The sequence below is a fragment of the Colius striatus genome, chromosome 1 (genome assembly GCF_028858725.1).
Source record: "Colius striatus isolate bColStr4 chromosome 1, bColStr4.1.hap1, whole genome shotgun sequence".
Classification (NCBI taxonomy): domain Eukaryota; kingdom Metazoa; phylum Chordata; class Aves; order Coliiformes; family Coliidae; genus Colius; species Colius striatus.
Genome location: NC_084759.1, coordinates 87,223,250 through 87,244,350, shown reverse-complemented (window position 1 = coordinate 87,244,350; position 21,101 = coordinate 87,223,250). Strand labels below are relative to the sequence as shown.

Genomic DNA, 21,101 nt, shown 5'->3' with positions numbered 1-21,101 from the left:
TAAGTGAGGTAGTAATGGAGATTCTTTAACAAGCTACTTGTTATGTAGGAAAGAGACTGTATCATATTGATGGGGCAATAGAACATTGCTAAGATGGGGTGACCAAAGGTAGCAGTGGCCACCAGAAAACCCAAAGAAGTTCACTACCCTTCTCCAAAGGAACAATCCCAAGGCATGGGAGCCTGTCTGAAAGGAAATTAAAGAGAACAAGCAGCTGCTTGTATCACAAGGTGATACATTTCAAGGATATGGGAAGATTGCTTAAACATATCCATCTGGAAGTACAGGGCAAATAGTACCTGCCAGAGGAGGCCTCAGAAAGACACAAGGCAAGCTGTTTCTATGAAAGAGTGGTCTGATCAACCTCTGTGTCTACCCTTAGATCAAAAGACAAATACAGCAGGACCATCCCTCATGCCCTACTGACACCAGGGCTGCATCCCAGGCAAGCTTCATGGCAGCTGTCTGGGAAGGGACCACCTCATGGCACAGAGGAAGCCTGCTGCTTAGCCAAAGAGAAGGAGGCAGAATAGGATAAATGTTTTACTGTTTTATTCTACTAGAACATAAGCTAGAGGCATCAGAAGTAGAACGAATTTGGAACTTCAAGATCACTTCCAGGAAGCTCAATAGTGTTGCTGTTATTATTATTACTTAGGTTAGCTACACATATACATACCATTGTTTCATTAGGCATTTCAGGACAAACTGTTCACCATCTTGTCTTTCTATTCCTGAAGCTAGGAGCCCCAAAGGTGCAACCCAGGTGGGCTGTAGAAACACTGGCAGGTATGTCAGGAGCAAAGACTTCAGTAGTATGATATTTGTGAGTAAATGTGGCACTTCATAAAGAGAGTTTCAAAACAAACGATGACAGAGTTTTTCTTCCTTCAAATACCTTTCTATATCATCAGAGATCAAATTACCTAAGTTCTTCCCATTTTTCTAGATGAATCATCTTTCACATATTGCTTGCTAGAATACAAAGCAATAGTAAAATCTTCTGCTTTATGGATCATCCCCACTCCCTCTTCCCAATTTGAAATATGTATTAGTAATGTGAAAATCCACAGTGACTTCCTACAACAGGACCCAAGTGCAAACGTTTACACTTTACAGTCATCCTGTGGTTTTCTCATCAGTTTCAAAGTCAGGTCTTTTCCTCCAGCAGTGCTTGCCAAGCCCACATGAAAGGAATCTGCCAATTTCTACCTATCTGCAAAGCTGACTTATGAGGTCAAAGTATTATTATAACAATATTTTTGTTTGGCAGCTTGTGATACATAGACACATCTTCAAAAAGTAAAGAAAGGTACTACATTTAAACTCTAGTGTGAAGTTTTAGAAGGAAGGAGGTTGCTGCATCCAGAATCTGTGTAATCTACACAGCTCTTATCATCATTTCTTAGGTAACTTCTTGTCAAGAAGAAATTTTCTACATAGCAGCCAGTGTATGAGCAGTAGCCAAATGAGTATATGATACAATAGTGAAGCATCTTCCCTGCCATGCAGCTCCTCATCTCCCAACCACAACAAAGAAAGGAAAGAGCAGGCTCCTGACTGCTTTACGGGAGACCTGACCTGGACCAAATTCATTTGTTAGTGGTTCTCCACCCCCTCCTTTCTCACCAGGCTGCCAACAAATTAATGAGCTATTTATCAAGAGCAGAGCTTAAGGAAGGAAGCACAAGGGACAGTTACCATTAAATACTTTGATCCCTTCAGCAGCTGAGGTAAAAAAACCAAAAGGTCCTCCTTTCTTTGCTTTTTCCCAGAAGATATGCCATGGCACTTGATCACACAGCTAAGAGAGTATAGGGGAGCCAGAAAAAACTTAGCTTCCACCTCCATCAAGGGTAAGTGCCTTTGACCCTTTTGCAGAGTCATGCATTCTGTGGCTCCTGGAGCAAGTGGGGATAAGCTCATACTTGCGTCTCCTGAAAGACCAACAATATATTTCTAGCCTCATCTCTGCAAATGAGACCACTGGTGAAAAAGCAGGGAATGGGATTGGGGTGACCATTTGAGTTCACGGCTCTGAAAATATCCTGCAGCAGTTCTAGCTCCCACAAGAGAGGCAAACTCATCTGAGTTCTTAACCTGGTCAATTCATAAGGGAAAATAAATTCCCAGAAAGAGCTCTGCAATAACTCTACACTGTGTCAAACACTAGCTGAGGGATTCTGAACAAACTGCAAAAAAAACCCCCAAAATCTCAACAAAAAATGTTAAAATCCCCTGATTTGTTAGATATAGTATAGCATAATTTTCTCCTGAAGAGGAAAGAAAAAAAGTGTATCTACATAGGAATACCCATCACCCCAAACAGCTGAATATTGCTTCACCACTCCTAAAAAGCACTGCAAACTGTCTATGAGTGCCTTCACAGAATTCAGAAGTTCACACATTGAGGAGAACTTGGATGAGGGACATCTAAGGCACATCTACAGTGCACAATGCAACACTGTGGAGTCAAATAAAGCCAAATGTGTGCAGCCCTGGTCTGCAGCTAGGGAGCTCTCCTGAGAAGCAGGGAAAAGCCCACCTTTAATCATGACCATATTACTTCCATGACCCAGGTACCTCTGAGCAATAATACACTGTGCTTGGAAGACAGATCTAGCTGAGACACAGCTCCACTGCTCTACTTTACAAAGAACTAGGCTTAGCAATTCTGATTCCTTTCAAGTTTGGACCTTCCATGTATTTGATCTGGTTTCTGCCACACTAAGAGCCTAACACAGAATTACTCTCCAAAAGCTGTATCCAGAAATACAGCTTTGCAGATGTACTGTACAAAGACCATGAGGTTGTCTTGCATCCCCAGATGGAAATGCTCCTAGGCGGACAATGGAGGCTACTGTTTTTCAGACAGAACAAGCATTGAAAGGACCTTTCAGCTTCAGGCCAGCGAGGTGAAAGTGAAAAGATAAGGAAAAGACTGTTAAAAATGGTCATTTTTTTGACAGTATTGCCCAGGGGACTCACATAATTTCAAAGAAGGGCTTTTAGTTCACCATGAACAAAGCCCCTCTGACTTTCTAGTGCTGAACATGTGCAGAAGAGTCTTGTTACCACAAGCAGGCAGGTCTGGGAAGAAAGCTGACAAAAGGAGAGATCTTTGTGGTGGAATCCAGTGATCACCTGAAGAGAGATTTCTAAAATATCTCAGCCCTTCCTTGGAAACTCAGTAAAAAGCAGTATGGTCAACAGAGTCCTGAAAGCTATTCGTTTCTAATAAGCTGAAGTGAATGCTTCAAGGAAAACAACCTTCTATGGAAGAAGAGTTTGCAAACACAGAATGGCACAAAGAAGGCTTTAATTGCCTTTGAGATTACTTTAATACCAAATGAGACAAAACATGCTTTAAATGGAGAGATGGCAGTTTCCAAAACAAGAAGACTCACACTAATTTTGCAAGAGGCTCCAAGGTACCACTTGAATCTACTTCTTGAATGACCTGAACAGCTTCTAAGAGAACCCATGCAGAAATTTGCTTTATCCTAGACTGAAGCAAGTGTGGGGCAGGGGGAGAAGAGTTTCCACTGCCTTGCTTGGTTTCCTCTTTCCTCTCAGAGCAATTTGGACGCAGTCCTCATGGATTGTTTTGTAACACGTTGCCAGACTTTTCTGATTATGCTCAAAAGACAGATATAAGACAGCAAGAACTTCTGTCATTGCATTGATGTAGCATTAGGGAAGTGTAACCTTTGTAAGCCAAAATGAGGCGAATGCTTCCAGGCGACATTGAGGAGAAGGGTCTTCCCCTTGGTGAGCTGCCCAGGGATAAGGTCTCAGCTTGATAGGATCACCTGAGGTCATCCTCCACAACATTCTCTGAGCACTTGTAATGTGTTTTACATACTATGGGTTATTATTCTACTGTTGAAAAGTCAGAACATTACAGGATCCCATGGTTGACGTAAGCTGTAGCTACCCTACATGAAGCAAGGACTGCTTAGCCTCTGTCCATCCAAGTGGAAGGAAAAGAAATAAAGTTCAGAACTGTGTCAGGAAAAGAACTGAACAAAATGCTATCTTCTAAACTGGATTTGCATGGCAAGCTCCTAGGACAACAACATCAGCAAAAGAAAGAACTCACAAAGTGAAGATTTTCCTATGTCTGATGGAGAATGTTTTAGTAAGAAGTTTCTCCTATTTTTATTCATGAGAAAAAGTGCAGTTTCCTGCCTCTCAGATATATAGTTTCTCAGTGTCAAGAGGAGAGAGATACCAATATATACTGTAAGAGCCTTCTGAAAGGCCTGATCTGCCAAATCATGATCACACAGACACATCTAGAAACTCTTTTTCTATGACTGCTGGCACCTTGACAAACATCCAGTATAACACAGTACACAAAGCAAACTGTAATTTCACTGATTGTGGCTAAGCCTTAGCCACCTTAGTAGAATAAAAGATTTACCTCCACAGACTGTGTTTAAGATCACAGCTTTTCTCATCCATGCTTTTTCCCTGCCCTCTTAGACATGTGCCTACTGTTACATCTGAAAACCAAGCTGGAGCATAGAGTGTGCTGCCAGATCAGCGTTAAGAGGAGGCATCCCCAGATCAGGAGCTCTGCAAGGCAGTCAATTTCTGACACATCCTCCTCTCCAGTCTTTTGCCCATCATGGCATACCAGCATTTTAGTGCAGGAGCAAATCTAGCAGCGAAAAAGAAGTGGACTGAAATGTCTACAATTAATTCTGGTTTTCCTGTTTCAGTTTTGCATTAGTTACTACAATTTTAAGGCCATCCTGTCCTACAGAATCCATGGAGGCAAGATTACATAATGGAACAGGCTGCTCTCTTCCATATACTTTTGCATACAGTGCTTTTGATTATAGGATAAGCCAAAAAAAAAAAAGACAGAAAACCAGCAAGTGCAGCAATTTTGTCCAAGAAGAGGTATAATTTCAATATAGTGCAACATCAGTCACCTACGTTATTTTTCAAGTATGCCAAGATTAGAAATAAAGAACATCAAAAATCACATTTCCACAGTTCCAGTGCCAGCTGTGCTTCCTCCTGGGAAACATTTATGATACAATTCAAAACACATATGTAGATGACACTGGCTCCTACCCCTATGATCCTTCCTGTCCTAGCTAGCATGGGCCTTCTGTTACTGCTTAGCAGCAGCCCCGCTAGATACTAGGTTGGTACTACTTACATTAAAAGGATGAAATAAAGTGCCAGCAAAAATGGCATTAAGAAGTCTTTTCTAAGCAACTCATAATTTACCATTTAAAAAATGTAATTTAAACTGCACCAAATAAGGTCATAAAAGGTACCAAAGCATGAACTAAACCACAGGACAGTCTCTGTCTCTACATGATACCACTTATGGAGAAGTGAGAAACAGAAATCATGCTGTAGTTCACCTGAAAATTCTCTTTTTCCAGGTAGCAAAGTCTAGGAATGCCAGATAAATTAATGACATTTTGCTGAGTCCCTGCTGAGCCCTTTCCCCTATGTTCATCCATCTATACAAGAGGATAAGAATAAAACAGTGACTGCTCTAACATATTCTGCTCTGCTCTCAGCCTGACCAGCTAAGCAACAGCCATTACAAAAGACATTAGGATAAAACTGCACAGAGACTATCAGAATAAAATCATGCCTGACATTCGTTCAAACCCACTTAACTTCAAGATGCCTGATAGGGTGAGTGGTCAGTTCTTTCCATGAGCTGTCCCTGCCTACATTCACCAAACAACAAAATACACCATAATCTACAGCTAGTGAAAAACCTTAACCTAACTCTGACACAAACCCACAGGCAGTCAGCACTAACTTCTTCCAGAAGGACTCACTGGAGTGTGGGAGAAAGCACAGATCTACAGTACAGGCTACAGAACAGGCTTTCAGCATGAACAAGCTCCCTTCTTCTTGAAGAAATTCTCAAAGTAAATGCTTCCTCCAAGCAGTAAGTTACCTGAAACCCCTACCCTCACAACGTGTTCTAGCCTTAAATGACAGCTTGGGAAGCACACTCCGTCCTTTCCAGCACAACTCAGCCTCAGCCCCAGTAGGTGCACTTTTCCTGCTCTAAAGCAGACTCCTGAGAGCTGCCATCCCCATGCAGACTGTACTTTGTAGCCATTCAACTAAAATTTAGCAAAAATGACACCTAATAAGTCTTCACAGCTGTCATAAGATCTACTGCCCAAGTAAATTACAGGGAAGTGCTTCTTTAGCTAAGAAGGTGCAGTAGTTTTGCCCAGGCCAGGTTTTGCTAAGGGGCGGAGAGGCTACAGGGATGGCTTCTTTAAACAAATTGCTGCCAGTCCCCTGTAACTGACAGGGTTAATGCCAGTCAATTCTAAGATGGACCCACAGGTGACTAAGGCCTGGCCAATTAGTGACTGAGGTAACACCTCTGTGAGTAACATATTGGAGAAGTTGCTGAGCAATTGCTAAACTGCAGCAGCAACAAGGAGAATGGGAAAACATCTCTGCAGACACCAAGGTCAGTGGAGAAGGAGAGAGAGGAGGTGCTTAGGCCCTGACAGAAAGACTCCCCTGTGACCTGTGGTGCAGCCCATGGTGAGGCAGCTGTGCCCCTGCAGTCCATGGAGGCCACCGGGAAGCAGAGATCCACTCATAGCCTGAGGAGGACCCCACGACGGAGCAGGTGGATGTCTGAATGAGGCGGTGACTCTGTGGGAAGGTCACCCTGGAGCAAGTTCCTGGCATGACCTGGGAGCCTGTGGGGAGAGAGGAGCCCAGGCCAGAGCAGGTTTGCTGTCAGGACTTGTGATCCTGTGTGGGACTCAGGCTGGAGCAGTCAGTACCTGAAGGACTGTTCTCCTGGTGGGTGACCCACGTTGGGGCAGGGTGTGAGGAGCTGCCCCCGTGGGAGGTCCCATGCTGGAGCAGTTCGTGAGGAACTGTAGACCATGGGAAGGACCCACACTGGAGAAGTTCATGAGGGACTGTCTCCTGTGGGAGGGACCCCACAGTGTAGCAGTGGGAAGTGTGAGGAAGCTTCCTCCTGAGAAGCAGCAGCAGCAAAGCCCATCTGTAATGAACTGACCGTAACCCCCATTCCCCATCCCTTGTGCAGCTGTGAGTGAAGGAAGGAGAGTGAAGAGAGAGAGGTGGGGGGAGGTGTTTTAAGATTTAGTTTTATTCCTCATATCGCTGCTCTGTTTGGATTCTTCATTAATAAGTCAAACCCTTTTCTCCCCAAGTTGAGTCTGTTTTGCCCATGACACTAACAGCTGAGCGATCTCTCAGTCCTTATCTCAACTCACAAACTGCTTGTTATATTTCCTTCTCCCCTGTCCAGTTTACGAGGGGGAGTGATAGAATGATTTGGTGGCATCTGGCAGCCAGCCAGGGCTAAACCACTACTGAAGTTAGCCCAATTCCTAGAAGCACTTGACAATCTCACTTAAAAAATCTGTCAGAATCCACAAATCACAAAATTCTGCATACTGGTCTTTAATCAGAGCTCTACGCTCTATACAAAATCCTTTTCTGTATCTTCATGTCCGCAGCAAGGTAGAAGTAAGCAAATGAGCTTATTCTAGAGGTCAACACTTAAACTTGATCCTGTTTGCCACCCTTGGTACATACTTTGGAGATAACAGATCATAGACAGTACAAAGAAGATGAGGATACTCTTAAGCAAGCACACCAGGATTCCTTCTTCTGGATTAAGACTGTCAACATGTTTGCTTCCCAGCCAAATGATCTTTAAAACAGAGGTAGATATCCATCTACAGAAATGGATACATCTCCTTGAAGGAAAACTATCCCTCTACAGCTTGCACGATGGGAAATTACATTTTTTCACATAAAAGTGCTTGCCTGGATCTATGAAGTGAGGATTGCCTAGATCCTTTCCAGCTGTGGAAACCCACTCACCTGCGGGCCTGCTGGCATGCACCGGCATGCTCTGCTCCCTCTCCCAAGATATTGGGTAACCTGAAATGCTTTTTTCAGTGCATTGTGTATACAGCTTCAGAATAATGAAGCACCATGGTTTACCAATTTCATAGTTCAGATACGTCCAGCTGCTCCACCCAGGAATTTCTTTCCACAAGCAGTACTTGTTAGACTTCTCAGAAATATTCCCATACTCTACAAGCTACCTTAACATCAGGTAAAATGTAATTTATGTTTCAGCTTGTTCTTCCTGCAAATGAAATAAGATGACAAAGTGAGTGCTACAATGTAATAACTATTACAGTCACGGAAATAAAATAGCTGATTCACAGCTGTGCCAAATTTGACCAAACTGTTCCTTACACATACTGCTAGACTTGCATCAATGTCTCCATCCATAAAATGAGCATGCCAACTATCACTCTTTAAAGGTCTATCACTGGTAAATAAATCCAAAGATTTAGCTTTCCAGTAAGTAATTACACAGTGCTTGTAGAACAGAGAAAATATAACACATAGCTGCTAATGTTTTAAAAAAGATCCACCTTATCAACATACATGAGTAGCCTGCCTTCATTTTTTTCTGAATGCAATTCAAACAATGTGCACTTTGCCATGCCCTCTGATGCCAGCCCTAATACTCAGCATTTATTCATATATCAGCTGACTCACGTGTGATCTCACAGTACACTATCTCATCAACACATGTACAGATCGAGCATTTGGCTTTCACATTCTTTAGTTTATGCTTTGTTTGTGCAGAAGTTGCAAAATTTTGAACACAATTCTATGTCTTTTGGGGTCCACCTGAGACTCGGTGGAACCTGCTATGCTGCAGAAGCATACGCCTTCTTGTGAAATGAAGTTGTGCTGAAAAATCAAAGAGAAACCAAAGCAAGTCTAGAGACAGGAGGCAGAATTTAACAAGTCATCTGTCTTGACAGAAGAAGGGAAAAAAGGTTTATCCTGCTGAAATATCCAGCACAAAAATAAGTGATAAACCTTCTTAGTCCCAGCTCTATGGGAATTCTGAGGGATCCAAGCCAGAATAACCTTCTGTTTCACCAAACCTGAATATCAAGTACAGATGAGTTTCAAAAACAAGCACTTGACTGCATAATACCGTCTGGTCATATATGGTTTCCACTGGTTTTAAGCAGAGCAAGATGACCTTGCAAGATATTTTATACATTTCATACCGAAAAAGTTCAGTCTATGCACATGTACTCATCAACCTCAGCTGATTTAATTCTTCTCAAAATGTCTTTTTCTATCATATCTTTCTGCTTACCCTATCACACTAACATATGATATAGAGCAAATATGCTTTCAGAAGGCAAACGTTACTGCCACACAGACTCACGCTTGGATGCACAACTGATTGGCTGGTGAATGGTACAGGAAAAAAAACCTGGTTAACTGTCTGTTTCTCACTGATGAGGTGGCTCCAATTTTTGTATCATTATTAGCTTGATTACTTGCCTACAAGCAAAGACTTGGTATGAAATTCTTCTCCATATCCTTTAGATCTAGAGGTCTGCCGTCTTATATATTTTACATATTCAACAGTGCTGGAAAAAACAGGAAGTCCTTTTGGTTGAACACCTGGCATGAAACTGCAAAGCCAAGCACTCCGTGAAATTAAAAGAATGAATCAGCTAAGTTGTTTGCAGCTCAGTTATATTCTTGATCATTTGGAGACCATACTGCTCAAGGAAACAGCCTAGTTCCCAGCTTTAATACTGGATATTCTTGAGGGTACAGGGATTAATCCTGTCTGGTCCTCTGTCAATCTGAGGTCAGTGAGCAAAGTGGGGGAGGGAACAGTTTAAATCTGATACTTCTGTTAAAAAATAGCTATGGTGCAGCACGCTCAGGTTTCCGTATGACAGGGACAGGGTTTGTTTTGTGTTAAAGAGTTTATGTTTCTCTGCGTAAGTACTGCATGCATATCATGAAAGCTCACAGAAACTGAGGCAACTTTTCCATTTAATTTTGAACAATTTCACAAGCTGAAAATTTTCTCTCCCACAGATGTGCCTATATTAAGTACAACCACCTTTCGTGTCAGAAAGCAACTAGCTGTTGCTTACAAAACACAAAACTCCTGGAAGTGGGAGGTTTTATTTTTGTTGCTAGTTTCAGTTGAAAATAGCACCATTGCTGGATTAAATACTCAGCTTATTACCACACTGGTTGGTCCAGCACATCTCCTGCAGCTTGCAATTTCTCAGGCAGGCAAGCACAGCAGGACAGCCTGCCCCATGCCTGCATGCCCCAAGGCAGAAACCAGCAGTGCTCTAATCCCAACTGGCCTGCTGCTGGCTGACTCCCAACTAGGGGGAGGGACCACCTCAGACAGGGTAAGGACCAACAGTCCTGTCTTGCATGCTGCTCTGGTGAGTTTGCTGGTAAAGATGGCCGAGGGTGGGTGAGCTCAGCATCTTGCAAGGGGACAGAGGGCACTAAGCTGCCCTTTCCATGCTAGGAGGACGCTCAGTGAAAGCATCACCAAAGGGTAAAGATTTAAAAATTAGTATTTTTCCATAAGAAAATATTTGCCAACAAGGCCATGGGCAGAGACAACAGTTGCCTCATCCTGCCAGCAAAAGTTTTGTACAAAGATGCAGTATATACTCAGCAAATCCAGCAAGGTCCTGCTGCCTTCTAGAAAGGCTGTACATGTCTCTGGTCTTACCTGCCATGACAAAAATAAACACATCATGCCATCCTCATGAGCTACTCTTTTTTTCTTTTTGAAAGGAATGACCTTCTGTTAGCAAATCCTTTGCACCATCTCCTGCTATATGAGAACAGGCAGCAAGAAACATACTGAGGCTTGGCTTGTACATTCGAGGTAATAATACTGAAATTCCAACAGCCAGCTCTCCAACATCTTGAGGTCCTGGTTCTTTATTCAGGAGTTTCTAAATTGCACTCACATGTTAAAAATACTTAAAGTCTGCAGGTGATGCATAGATGGTCTGTAAATTGTTCTGGGAAAAGAGAGATCATAGACCTCTAGGTCATTTGACCTGCATAATTTAACTCAGCAGTTTTTCCTGAATTATACTAGAAAAGGAAATTTGGTCTCAGATAATATGCAAGCTGATCTCAACATTAGGTAGCAACTGCAAACTGCGTCTGCTTCAACTGATTCAAAGATGCAAAGATACAAAAAAAAAGAGCATTTCTAACATAGTATCAGTGACCTGTAAACCAAAAGAAAGTTAAAGAAATCTCTGAACATGCAATAAATAAATCAGCTACTGGTTTCCTAGAAAACATTATTTCACAGGTAAATTGAATCATACTCTGGTTGCAATCAGTAGAGGCCGCAGAGCACTAAGTCATACACTCAGATCAGGGCATCTGCAACAGTAGAAAACACCCCAGCAATCAGATGCAGCAGTCAGGAAGAGTGCCAAGGTATAGAGGGCTTCCGTTTTCAAAGGGAAAGAGAAGTGACATGCACTTCATCACGTTAGCATTCCCAGCCTAATTACAGCCATTAGATATCAAATGCTATTGAAGCAAACCATACAGGAGGATTGAGTTTTCATCTTTGTTTCTGTTAATACCCCTCTCTTAATCTTAACCTGTTCTTGGAAGAATAAAAGCCACAACTTTCCTGCCACAGTGCCAGTGTTTTGATTGTCTTTTGATGCAGTGGTGGCAACAAGAAGTTGTAATGAAAACGCTTTGGCCAGGAGACTATTAGGGAACACAACAGAAATCACTGGACCTTCGCTTTTCCCCTTCACCATAGGAAATCTGTGGCAATCCTTCACCTAAAATAGCTTTTGGAATTGATCTGGACATGTTTCCATAAATTGTATACAATGTCCTTCCCATTTTCTTTGGTGAGGTCCAAGTAGAGCATTTGGACAATCCCAGGCAAGCTGCACACTGTCATGCACCTTCTAATATAGACAAAAATCCCAGTCCACGTGTATGTCCTTGCAGACTGCATGGGCCCATAGACTCTGCTGTCCCCATCTCTGCTACAGGCTTCACCTCGGCATGGGCCCCAAGCCCCAGAAATGACTTAGAATTCAACACACTTTACAGATCCTCAAAAGGGCAAGCCTTGGTTCTGCCTAGTTGGACTGAGTCAACACATGTCTTGATGTCATAAAATGTCCTAAGTTTCAAGTCCAGCTAAAAAACAGAATGTTGGTGTTACCTGGTATAGTCAGGAAATTCTTGCTTCTTTGAAACCGTTTTTTTTAGGATTTCCCAAATCACGGACAGTTTCCATCCCAGAGACAACTACCTCCACCAAATATACAGTTTTCCATCCCAGATACAGTTCTCACTTATTTTTAGAAACATATAAAATGAGTACTTTTTCATACTCCATTGCCAAAAATGATGAAAGCAGATTTCTAAGCACTTCAAAGTTGTTGCCAGATAGAGGCCAACCCAGTGGAAATGCCTTCCAAAAGATAAATGTTTTTAAAACTTACTAAAAGATTAAAGTAGCAGAGTCTAGTTGAAACTTCCACTGGAGGGAATGTACTTAGGTCTTCACCATAAGCATAGTTTCTCTTGTGCTAGGAGTGAGTTGTAAACATTCTTTGCTGATGGTGTTCAGTGCAATTTTCTCTTCTCATGTTCTCTATTCTCTGAAGCACTACCCCTGATTCGGTCTGCAACAAAATCGTGAAGAACTTGTTAGCTCTACTGATAACTTCAGTCCTGTGACATCAGCAGGTCTGAGCTGCTCATTTCTATTCAAAGGTGTTAAGGCACTGAGTGGTTTTATAACTATCATACAGCAGAGGCTTCCTTCACTTCCCAGCTTTATGGAAATGTAAGTGATCCTCTTCTGATTACATTTACAGGCTTTCACTCTCTTCTCCTTCACTGCTGTACCGTATAAGCACATCAGTCTTTTCCTTAGGTCTGCTCCTAAGATCTATAGACTTTTGCAGGTTAAGTCCATCACCTCGTTATGCAAACCATCACATTGTCCCAGCAAATAAACTCTTAAAAAATCCTGCTTGAATGTAAAACACAGAACATTTCAACCTGATCCATCCAAATCCACATGCACCCCAAACCAACCTTTTCTCAAAGCTCACAGCAAATAACTCCCAGAGGTGATGACAAGACAGTTTCAGCCTCCTGCCTTGTTGTGCATCTAGCCTGGCCTCAGGGAGGGGGGTCACCGTGGGCACCACACAGTGACCAGCCATAACTTGAACTCAGCATAGCAAGCCAGGGAGATAAAGAAAGTAAGAAAAGCAGAGGGAAGGATGCTGCTTGTTTCTTTTAAGGATTTTAGCACTGTCCTCAGAACCATGACAGAAAAAAGAACATCTGGAAAACATCTCGCAAAACACTGCATGGCAATTACAGCAAAATTAATGCTAACAGCATCACTTCCACTCTTTTATTTCAGCTCCTAAAAATCCTGTAGCCTTCTCCCAGAGCTCACAGAACCAGCTCAGCTATGAAATAACAATAATCCAGTAAGACATGAGCGTGCCATGCTTCAAAGTCCCTTTAGTACATGAGAAATTTAAATGCTTCTTTCTCAGAACCCAGAACTGCTATAAAGACAGAACATGTAAGCCACCTGCCCACCACAGTGAAAGAGAGCTAAGATGGAAAGAGGTCTGCTCTGCTGATGTGAAGGTTCTATTCTCTGAGAGACGATTAAATGCTAATTAATAGTGATGAGCTTAAAGAAATGACATTATGCAAATAAAACCAGCCCTACAGTAACTGTCATCTGCTCCCTATAGTCACCTCTGGAGTCTTCTACTTTGTTCTAAAGATTCAGTCACTGAAGTCCACAAGACACAGGTCAACAGGATTTTTACCTGCAAATTTGGTGGATGCGTTAGACTCAGTGCAACAGTAAAGCTAGTATCTCTCAAAGACCGAGGAGATGTTTCTGCAAGCTCATGTGCACAAAGAGCCTTTCTAGATATTCATCTGTTAACTCATTGGCACATAAATTAGTAGGCCAGTTGCAACAGTCAAAGAAACAATGATCAAAATCCAGAGATGGAGACAACGAACGTTACCAGCTAACCTAATTTACGTCGCTGACAGCACAGGGAATTGATAAATAGTCACATAATCAGAGATAAAATCAGATTCTTGGATCTATTTTAAATTCCCTTGGTTTACTTACAATAATTGCTTCTGATTCCTTGACAAGCAAGGCTGATATGAACCATCAACCAAGAAAAAGGGCTCTACTGCCTTTTCAATGGAAAGTGCTAACAAAGCCTCCCCAGCACCCTTCCCTAGACTTTGTATTTACACAGTTTAGGCCACACACCAGGTTCCTTAAAGCAGGAGTGAACACTAAACAGCCAAAGATTTTAATACACGTACAGCAGCACTCTGCCACACTCCTATCCCATCACCTGTGAAAGAGTAAGGACTTATAGTACTGCTTGTTTATGAATGCATCCTATGACTTCCCAAATATAACTGAAACACTTTGAGTCACCCACTGTCCTGCCTCACCAGTCCAAAACAACTTGTTAATGTGAAAAAGTTAGCATACCTAAGCTATAGAACTGTCTAGATACAAACTCCAAGGTCAAAGTGTAGCAGGTATTTCATCAAGACTAAGCATAGTTACATAAACAGTATGAAAAGAGGGAGCAGTTAACCCACGGCAAAGTCAATTACTCCCTTAAATGAGGTGTACAATGCTAATTTGTACCACACATGCACAACTTCCAGAACATGAATGGGCATCAGCAAAAGCTACATCGACTTGCCAAGTCCTCTGGTCCAAACTGACTATACGCATACAACCAATTCCCTACCAAGGACAATGGCATGAGATCCTCGCAACATCTTAAGGCATAACCAGTGCCACACAGCAGCTTTCCCTCTGTGCCATTCTAGCCACGGATGACTCCGATGGACAGGCCCAGCACTCGTGACAGGGCGCAAGCGGAAGCCACGGCTTTAACTTCTGTGTTTACTCGGACTCAGCGGAGCTGTCCTGCTGGCACTGCCCTCCTCTGTTAGCACTGTCATTAAGGGGCTTGGTATCACAGCTGAGAGAAAAACCTGCAAACTAACCCAAGTTGGGTAAGTACTCCAGCAGGGAACTTACAAAGCTGACTCTGGAGCTATATTTTTAAACACCATCTAGACTCTTTTTTTTTCCCATCCAGTTATTTATTTAGCCAACAGATTGTTTCACCTTGGGCTATGCTCACAAGAAAACACCATTATCTTTAATCTTTCACGTATGCCACTCTAAGAACAGAACAGGAAACAATTGACTTAAGGAGGCAACTGCATGAGGTTTGTCCCTAAACAATTGAGCACTTCAAATCCATCATGATGGGGATATTGTGCATTTTTGAGGGTGTAATTTTTCCGGATTTCAGGTAACTACGTATGAATCATAAAATTTCTTTCTACAAGTATAGCATTGATGACTTTGCAATCAAAGGAACCAGCAAGAGATTGAGCAATCTAAGCCACATGGGAACACTAAAACATTTCCCAAAATATATCCTTTAAAACCACCCACTAACAGATTTAAAAAAAAAAAAAGAAAGAAAAGACGTAAGCATGGTAATAAGTATGAAAAAGAAAGCAGATAGATGCAGAAACCAATGCACAAGCACTGGAAAGAAGTTATGGGGTGAAAAACAGTAATTCCAGCAACCAGATGGACACTTATAATGAAGATGATTAATGCCACTAGTAACTCAGAGGGACACAATTTTAATCCCATACTATAATACATGGCTCAAATGGCTGCATTTGAAGATGGGTCAGCAGTTCAGTCATATATTTATGTTATCGAGCAGGCCATGGTTCTTGCTCTCTGTCTTGGGCATTCCCCAGAAAACAGTTTTGTGAGCATCTGAAATGGAGGGCAAATGCCACCTCTGCCATAACAGTGCAGTGTGAGGACTGGGGGCTGCCTCCTCAAACACTGCAGCTGCTCCCAGCCCCCTGCCAGTGACTTCCTTTTCAGGGAAGCCTGAGAGAAGAGGAAGACAGTAGGGGTGCTTCTGCAAAGCAGATGCCATCTCTCCCCACATCTCCCATCAGAGGGGGCCTGATCCCCTCGTCCTTCACAGGGTCATCTTCTGACCACCTGAGTCCCCCACACCAGTGACACTGCATTTTTGTGGCCACCAGAGGAACTGGCTAAAAGAAAATGAATGATATGGAGACATGCAATTTCCAGTAGTTTTAAAATCACAACACCAGCTGTGGCCTCACAGCCAAATGACACTTACCTGCCCTGCCACACTCCAGTGCACGGTTCTCCTGCCACCTGCTAACCTCCAAGGGGTCACACCACAGTGCACAGGCCCATTTTCCAAGTGGTAACACCTTGGAAAACTAAACTACTGCTATTGCAAATAGGTATCTTAGTTCTGATTTTATCACACAAAAGACAAGTTCTAAGAACCTAATTTAGTAATTTAACATTGATCTTGGTTGGAAGATGCTCTTCAGATTAGCCCATCTTGGAAAAAATATCTGAATGGAAACTCTACATAGATGCTTTTGTTACACTAATCAACAGCAAGAAGTCCCCCATACCAGCAGGACGGCACACTCAAAGCATTTGTTTGAGTGCCTAGTGTTTCACAGGGCCTAAAATCAGAAGCTAATGACTTTGTTATCCTGATGACTGGGGCAAGAACAAGCTTTGCATAGATGATCAAACCCATTTTCTGCAGCCCTATAACTTTAGGACAAGTGCAGACACCCTTGAAGCTTCCGTGCAAAATATGCTGAGGCTGCCTCTTAATTTGGCAACAAAATATATTTCAAAATCTACAATGAAATATTAAGTATACACACATTTTAAGACATGAGATCACTTAAGAACTAGATAAATATAAGGTATTGAGGGGTGCTTAAAGGTTTCACTCCCCTATAAAAAAATCACTTTGAATTCTAATCTGAAATTCATCTTCCCTTAAAACAAGACAGGTTATCTCTCAGATTTCTATGCAAGCAATTTATGATACCCAAAAGGGAAAAAAAAAAAAAAACCAAAAACCTGCTAAGAGCCAAGCAGTGCTTTTATTGCCTTTTTTTAATCTACTAGTTCCAAACCAGCTGCATTCAGCACAGAATTCTGATTAGGAAAAAAATGGCTTTTGAATTTTTATTACTACATCCCTTAAGGACCAAAAGCGGTAACCCTAGGCATTTAATGTGTACTATGAATAACAATACATATGAGCACATAAAAAGCTTGTTATCTCTGTTTATGGAATTTTTTTACCGTGTTGATACATTTATGGAAAGAATTTGGGAAGTACGGTGAGGGGGAGGAGAGGAAGCCATCAAAATAACAAATACCACTAAATAAAACCAATTTGGAAAGGAACAAGCTACATAGTACTAAATTTGAATGAACCATGTCTCTTCATTACTGCCCTGCAGCTCCCATGTAGTCGGTGGAGCCTCATTTAACGCTTATACTAAAACCCCCATCTAATACATCTTGCCCATTGATACAAATGCAATTAATATTTAACCCTGACAAATAATCATTCATGACAGAAGTGTTCTGCCTGCACAGATTTTCTTCCTTTGTAAACAATGTAAACACAGAGAAGTCCTTCTGTATGTTTCAAAACAGCTCACTTCAAAGAAGCTTCTTCTTGCCCTGTCCCCTCACATCACGATCTATAACCAGATGGCCAGAGGGTTTCCACCTCATACCTCCCTGTCACATGATCACTTTCCTCCCTGTGTTATACTGCAACTCCATCCCACACCCATGAAAAACCCATACAAACCGCAGCTAAGCAATATAGTGTTTTCTCCTTCAGAAATCAGCTTATAACTTTCCCTAAAAACATGGGGAAGGCATCAGAATAAAATTCTACAAGTTTGTGGCTCTTGCATGGTTTTCTTCCGGTATCTAGGTAACTCCAAGAAACAAATTTTAAAATCAGTTTCTCCTCCAGAATCTTTCCTGAATTTTCAGCTGTGCGAATTCACAGGGACCAAGAGTACACAGCAGCTCGGAAAATAATGGAAGGATGCTGAGACAACTCCACACATCCCTCAACTCTCAAACTTACCTGTAAAAAGAAAATGAGGATATGGTCAGAGCACAAAGTGTTACTTCTCTGCTTATGGCAATAGGTGCAGCCTTGCCCTAATTTATACTAAATGGGCCGATTCAAAGCCCAGAGGAGCCAAAAATGTGAATTAGTTTTTGTTCTTATGCGCTAAAAGGAAGAACAACTGACAAAGACTTAGAGTTTGCTGTCAACTACTCTGGACCTCTACAAAGCCCTTTGTTGCCTTCTCTCATTGAGATCTGCCTAGGTTTCCCTAGGCTGATGCCTTGGAAAACCAGAGGCAACAGCAAGCATGATGGAAAAGAAATTTGTTCTCTTTTGCTCATAGTTGCAGGATTATGTCTCCAGCCGTTTGTTTTATACCTCCTTTTCCAGGCTCAAGCAGGAGGACAAACAGACAAACACCCAGACGATTGTCAGATGTTCAGGTGACTGGAAGAGCCACATTAGTGGGATGCTGCCTGACAGACAGTTCAGAGGAAAAGAATTCGCGCTAAAGCATCCCACCAGCACAGACGCATTGCTGTGGCCCAAACTGGAGCTCAGCTGTGTTATTTACTCTATGAGATCCCAGCTGTCAACCTAGCCTGGCATCATGACAGCCTACAGTGCAAATGCCCTTAGCCAGCTGCTTGGCTCAACATATAGTCCTTTTTTAATGAGATTAGCTGTCATGAAATGTGCCAGTGCGATGGGCATGCCGATGTTAAGTCCTCTATTTATTCAGGCTAGAGCAGATACAGCGGTCACTTTTAAAAAGACATAATTTGAAAATGTACCACGAATTCACTGGAGCTCCTGTAGTTGCTTATTAAATACGGGAAGCTGCATTGAAAACAGAGCACTAGAAAGGATGAATCTTTAAATTGTGGCAAGTGTGTAAACTTAGCAACCTACCTCCTTGACACTAGAGGGAAAGACCTATTTGCCAATAACAAAAAAAAAACCAACACAACAACAGATGACTCTGGCATCCTATCAATTTCAGTCACCAGACACATTTGCTGTGGTTACCACCAAAATTGTTAAAAAAAGATTGGTGGGAGGGGGAGGTGGTATGTTAAATGTTGTCGGGGAGAGGGTTCAATCATGCAGAGGTACTGCCTTAAGCATGGATTAACAAAATGACTTTTGGTTATGTCTTTTATATTAATAAAAAAAAGTCTATGAAGTTAAAGTCAAAACAGGAAGAATACGTTCACTACAAAGATGTAAAACATTATTGCCATGAATAAGCAATTCTTTGTTCAGAATGCATTTTTAAGCAAAACGATAAAAATTTGAGTTACTCCATTTGACAGACACTTTTTCACTGCCTAAAGCTATTGAAACGGTCTGACACAATCTAGCTTCCCTTGCTAGCAAGAGACAAATTCGCTTCAGCGTATTGTATCAATGATGTGCAGATGACGATCGCTAACAGTACACAGTGGGGCCATTATCATATGTTGTCACCATGTACCATAAAAAGGTCTTTAATCTGCAGATTGCCGTCACAATACGCTGCTCGTGCCAGCGATCTGCTGAGTAACAGGCCAGGACGCTGCGAAAAACCTCCAGCCTCCGGGGTCTCCTGAAACACCCGGCTTTCCGTCAGTCAATCACTGCAACTCCATTAATGGATCTGGGTCACACAAATGGTTTACGGGAGCCTGAGCCGGGTTACGAAACGCGGATATACCGGGTGGCGGTAGGAGGTCAGCATCCACCGGCAAGGATGGCGGGTGCTCGGGGAGGGGACATGGAGACTGCACCCGCCGGGACCCGCGGCGGGACTGGGATGCGGTAGGCAGTGGGGAGATGGGCGGCCGAGCCGCCCCGTAACCTCCCACGCCTCGGTGCAGGCGGCTAGGGGGGCGGCAGGGAGGCGAGCGGCCATCGCGGCAGCCGGCGAGACCCCCGCAACTTTCCCCCGCGGGGGCTCTCCTCAAGAAGAGCCAAAAAAAGAGAGATATACATGTGCATATATATATATGCGTGTGTGCATGTATATGTGTGTGTGCGCGCATATATTGCGGCATGAGGAGCGCCCCGTCCCCGCACGGTGCACCGCTCCATCCCGGCGGAGCCGCGCTGCCGTACCCCCGCAGCCCGCAGGCGACCGGCCCCGGCCCCGCCGCCCGCCACGGGCAGGTGGGGGCCGCGGCCGCCGCGGGAGTCCCGGGCCCTGCCCGTTGGTCGCGGAGTGGCCGCACCGCGCCGCGCCGCACTCACCCAGAAAACGAAGGAGTAGATGATGAGGAGGGTTTTCAGACACGTTATCACGGGTTTGGTCTCCATTCTCCTCGATGCCATAATACTGAGATCCCGGCTGCAGGCTGGGCGCGGGAGGAGGGAGGGAGGGAGGGTGGGAGGAGGGAGGGGAGGCGGGCGGAGGGGGGAGGGCGGAGGGAGGTGAGCTCAGCGCTGGGCTCGCCCCGCCGCGCAGCGCCGCGGCGCTCGCTTCGGTCGGGCTCGCCGCTCCGCTCGCCTCGGCTCCCCGCGCCGCTCCGCACCGCCCGCCGCCGCCGGAGGGAGCGCGGCCGGCTGCCCGCCCCGCCGCTATGGCCGCTGCTCGCGAGGTGCCGCTGAAGGGAGAGGGCGGGCTCTCAGGGGCTCTGCGGGGCAGGGGCTGCCCGGCCCGGCGGCTGCGACCGCCGGTCAGCACCGCGGAACTCGCTTAAACTTTGTCTACCGGGGGTGATTGCGGGGCAGCGGTCTCGGAATAGCGGCTGGAATGTCCCAGGAAGGGTGGGGAGGTGGTTGAAGAGCTCGAGGTTTTGAAAGACGAAGTGAAAGACGTACGCTCACACCACCACTATCACCCCACCACCGGCGTCTCCGCTTGTGGTGAGGAGAGGATGTTCACAAGCATTACCTGGGCTGCTCAAGGGCTGGAAAGTCGGAGCTGGACAGCGTATTGCCAGCACAGGAGAAAATGTCTATCAATGTCATCACGAGAATTCGCGTTCGTATGCAAGCTGCAGTGGTCTGTGAACTGTAGCAAGTTCCTCAGGTTTAGTGGTGCTTTGCTCAACGGCCATTTAATGTGGGGGAGCCAGGTTGTATCTGAAAGCAAGAGCTCTGCACTGAATCCATGTGAGGGGCCAGAGCTCCTCCAGCTCTGCATCTCTGACATACCTTTCTTTGGCAGCGCTAGAGCAAGGA

The 21,101-nt window shown here is 43.8% G+C and overlaps 1 protein-coding gene across 1 annotated transcript in view; it reads right to left on the bottom strand.

The window, feature by feature from the left end:
- Nucleotides 1–20,250, bottom strand: part of TSPAN7 (tetraspanin 7) — a 104,956-nt gene extending 84,706 nt beyond the window's left edge. Inside the window, exon 1 of the mRNA XM_061988606.1 lies at nucleotides 20,169–20,250. Coding sequence (XP_061844590.1) covers nucleotides 20,169–20,249 — 81 coding nt within the window. The 5' untranslated portion in view covers nucleotide 20,250. The remainder of the gene's footprint in view (nucleotides 1–20,168) is intronic.
- Between the last annotated feature and the right edge of the window lie 851 nt (nucleotides 20,251–21,101).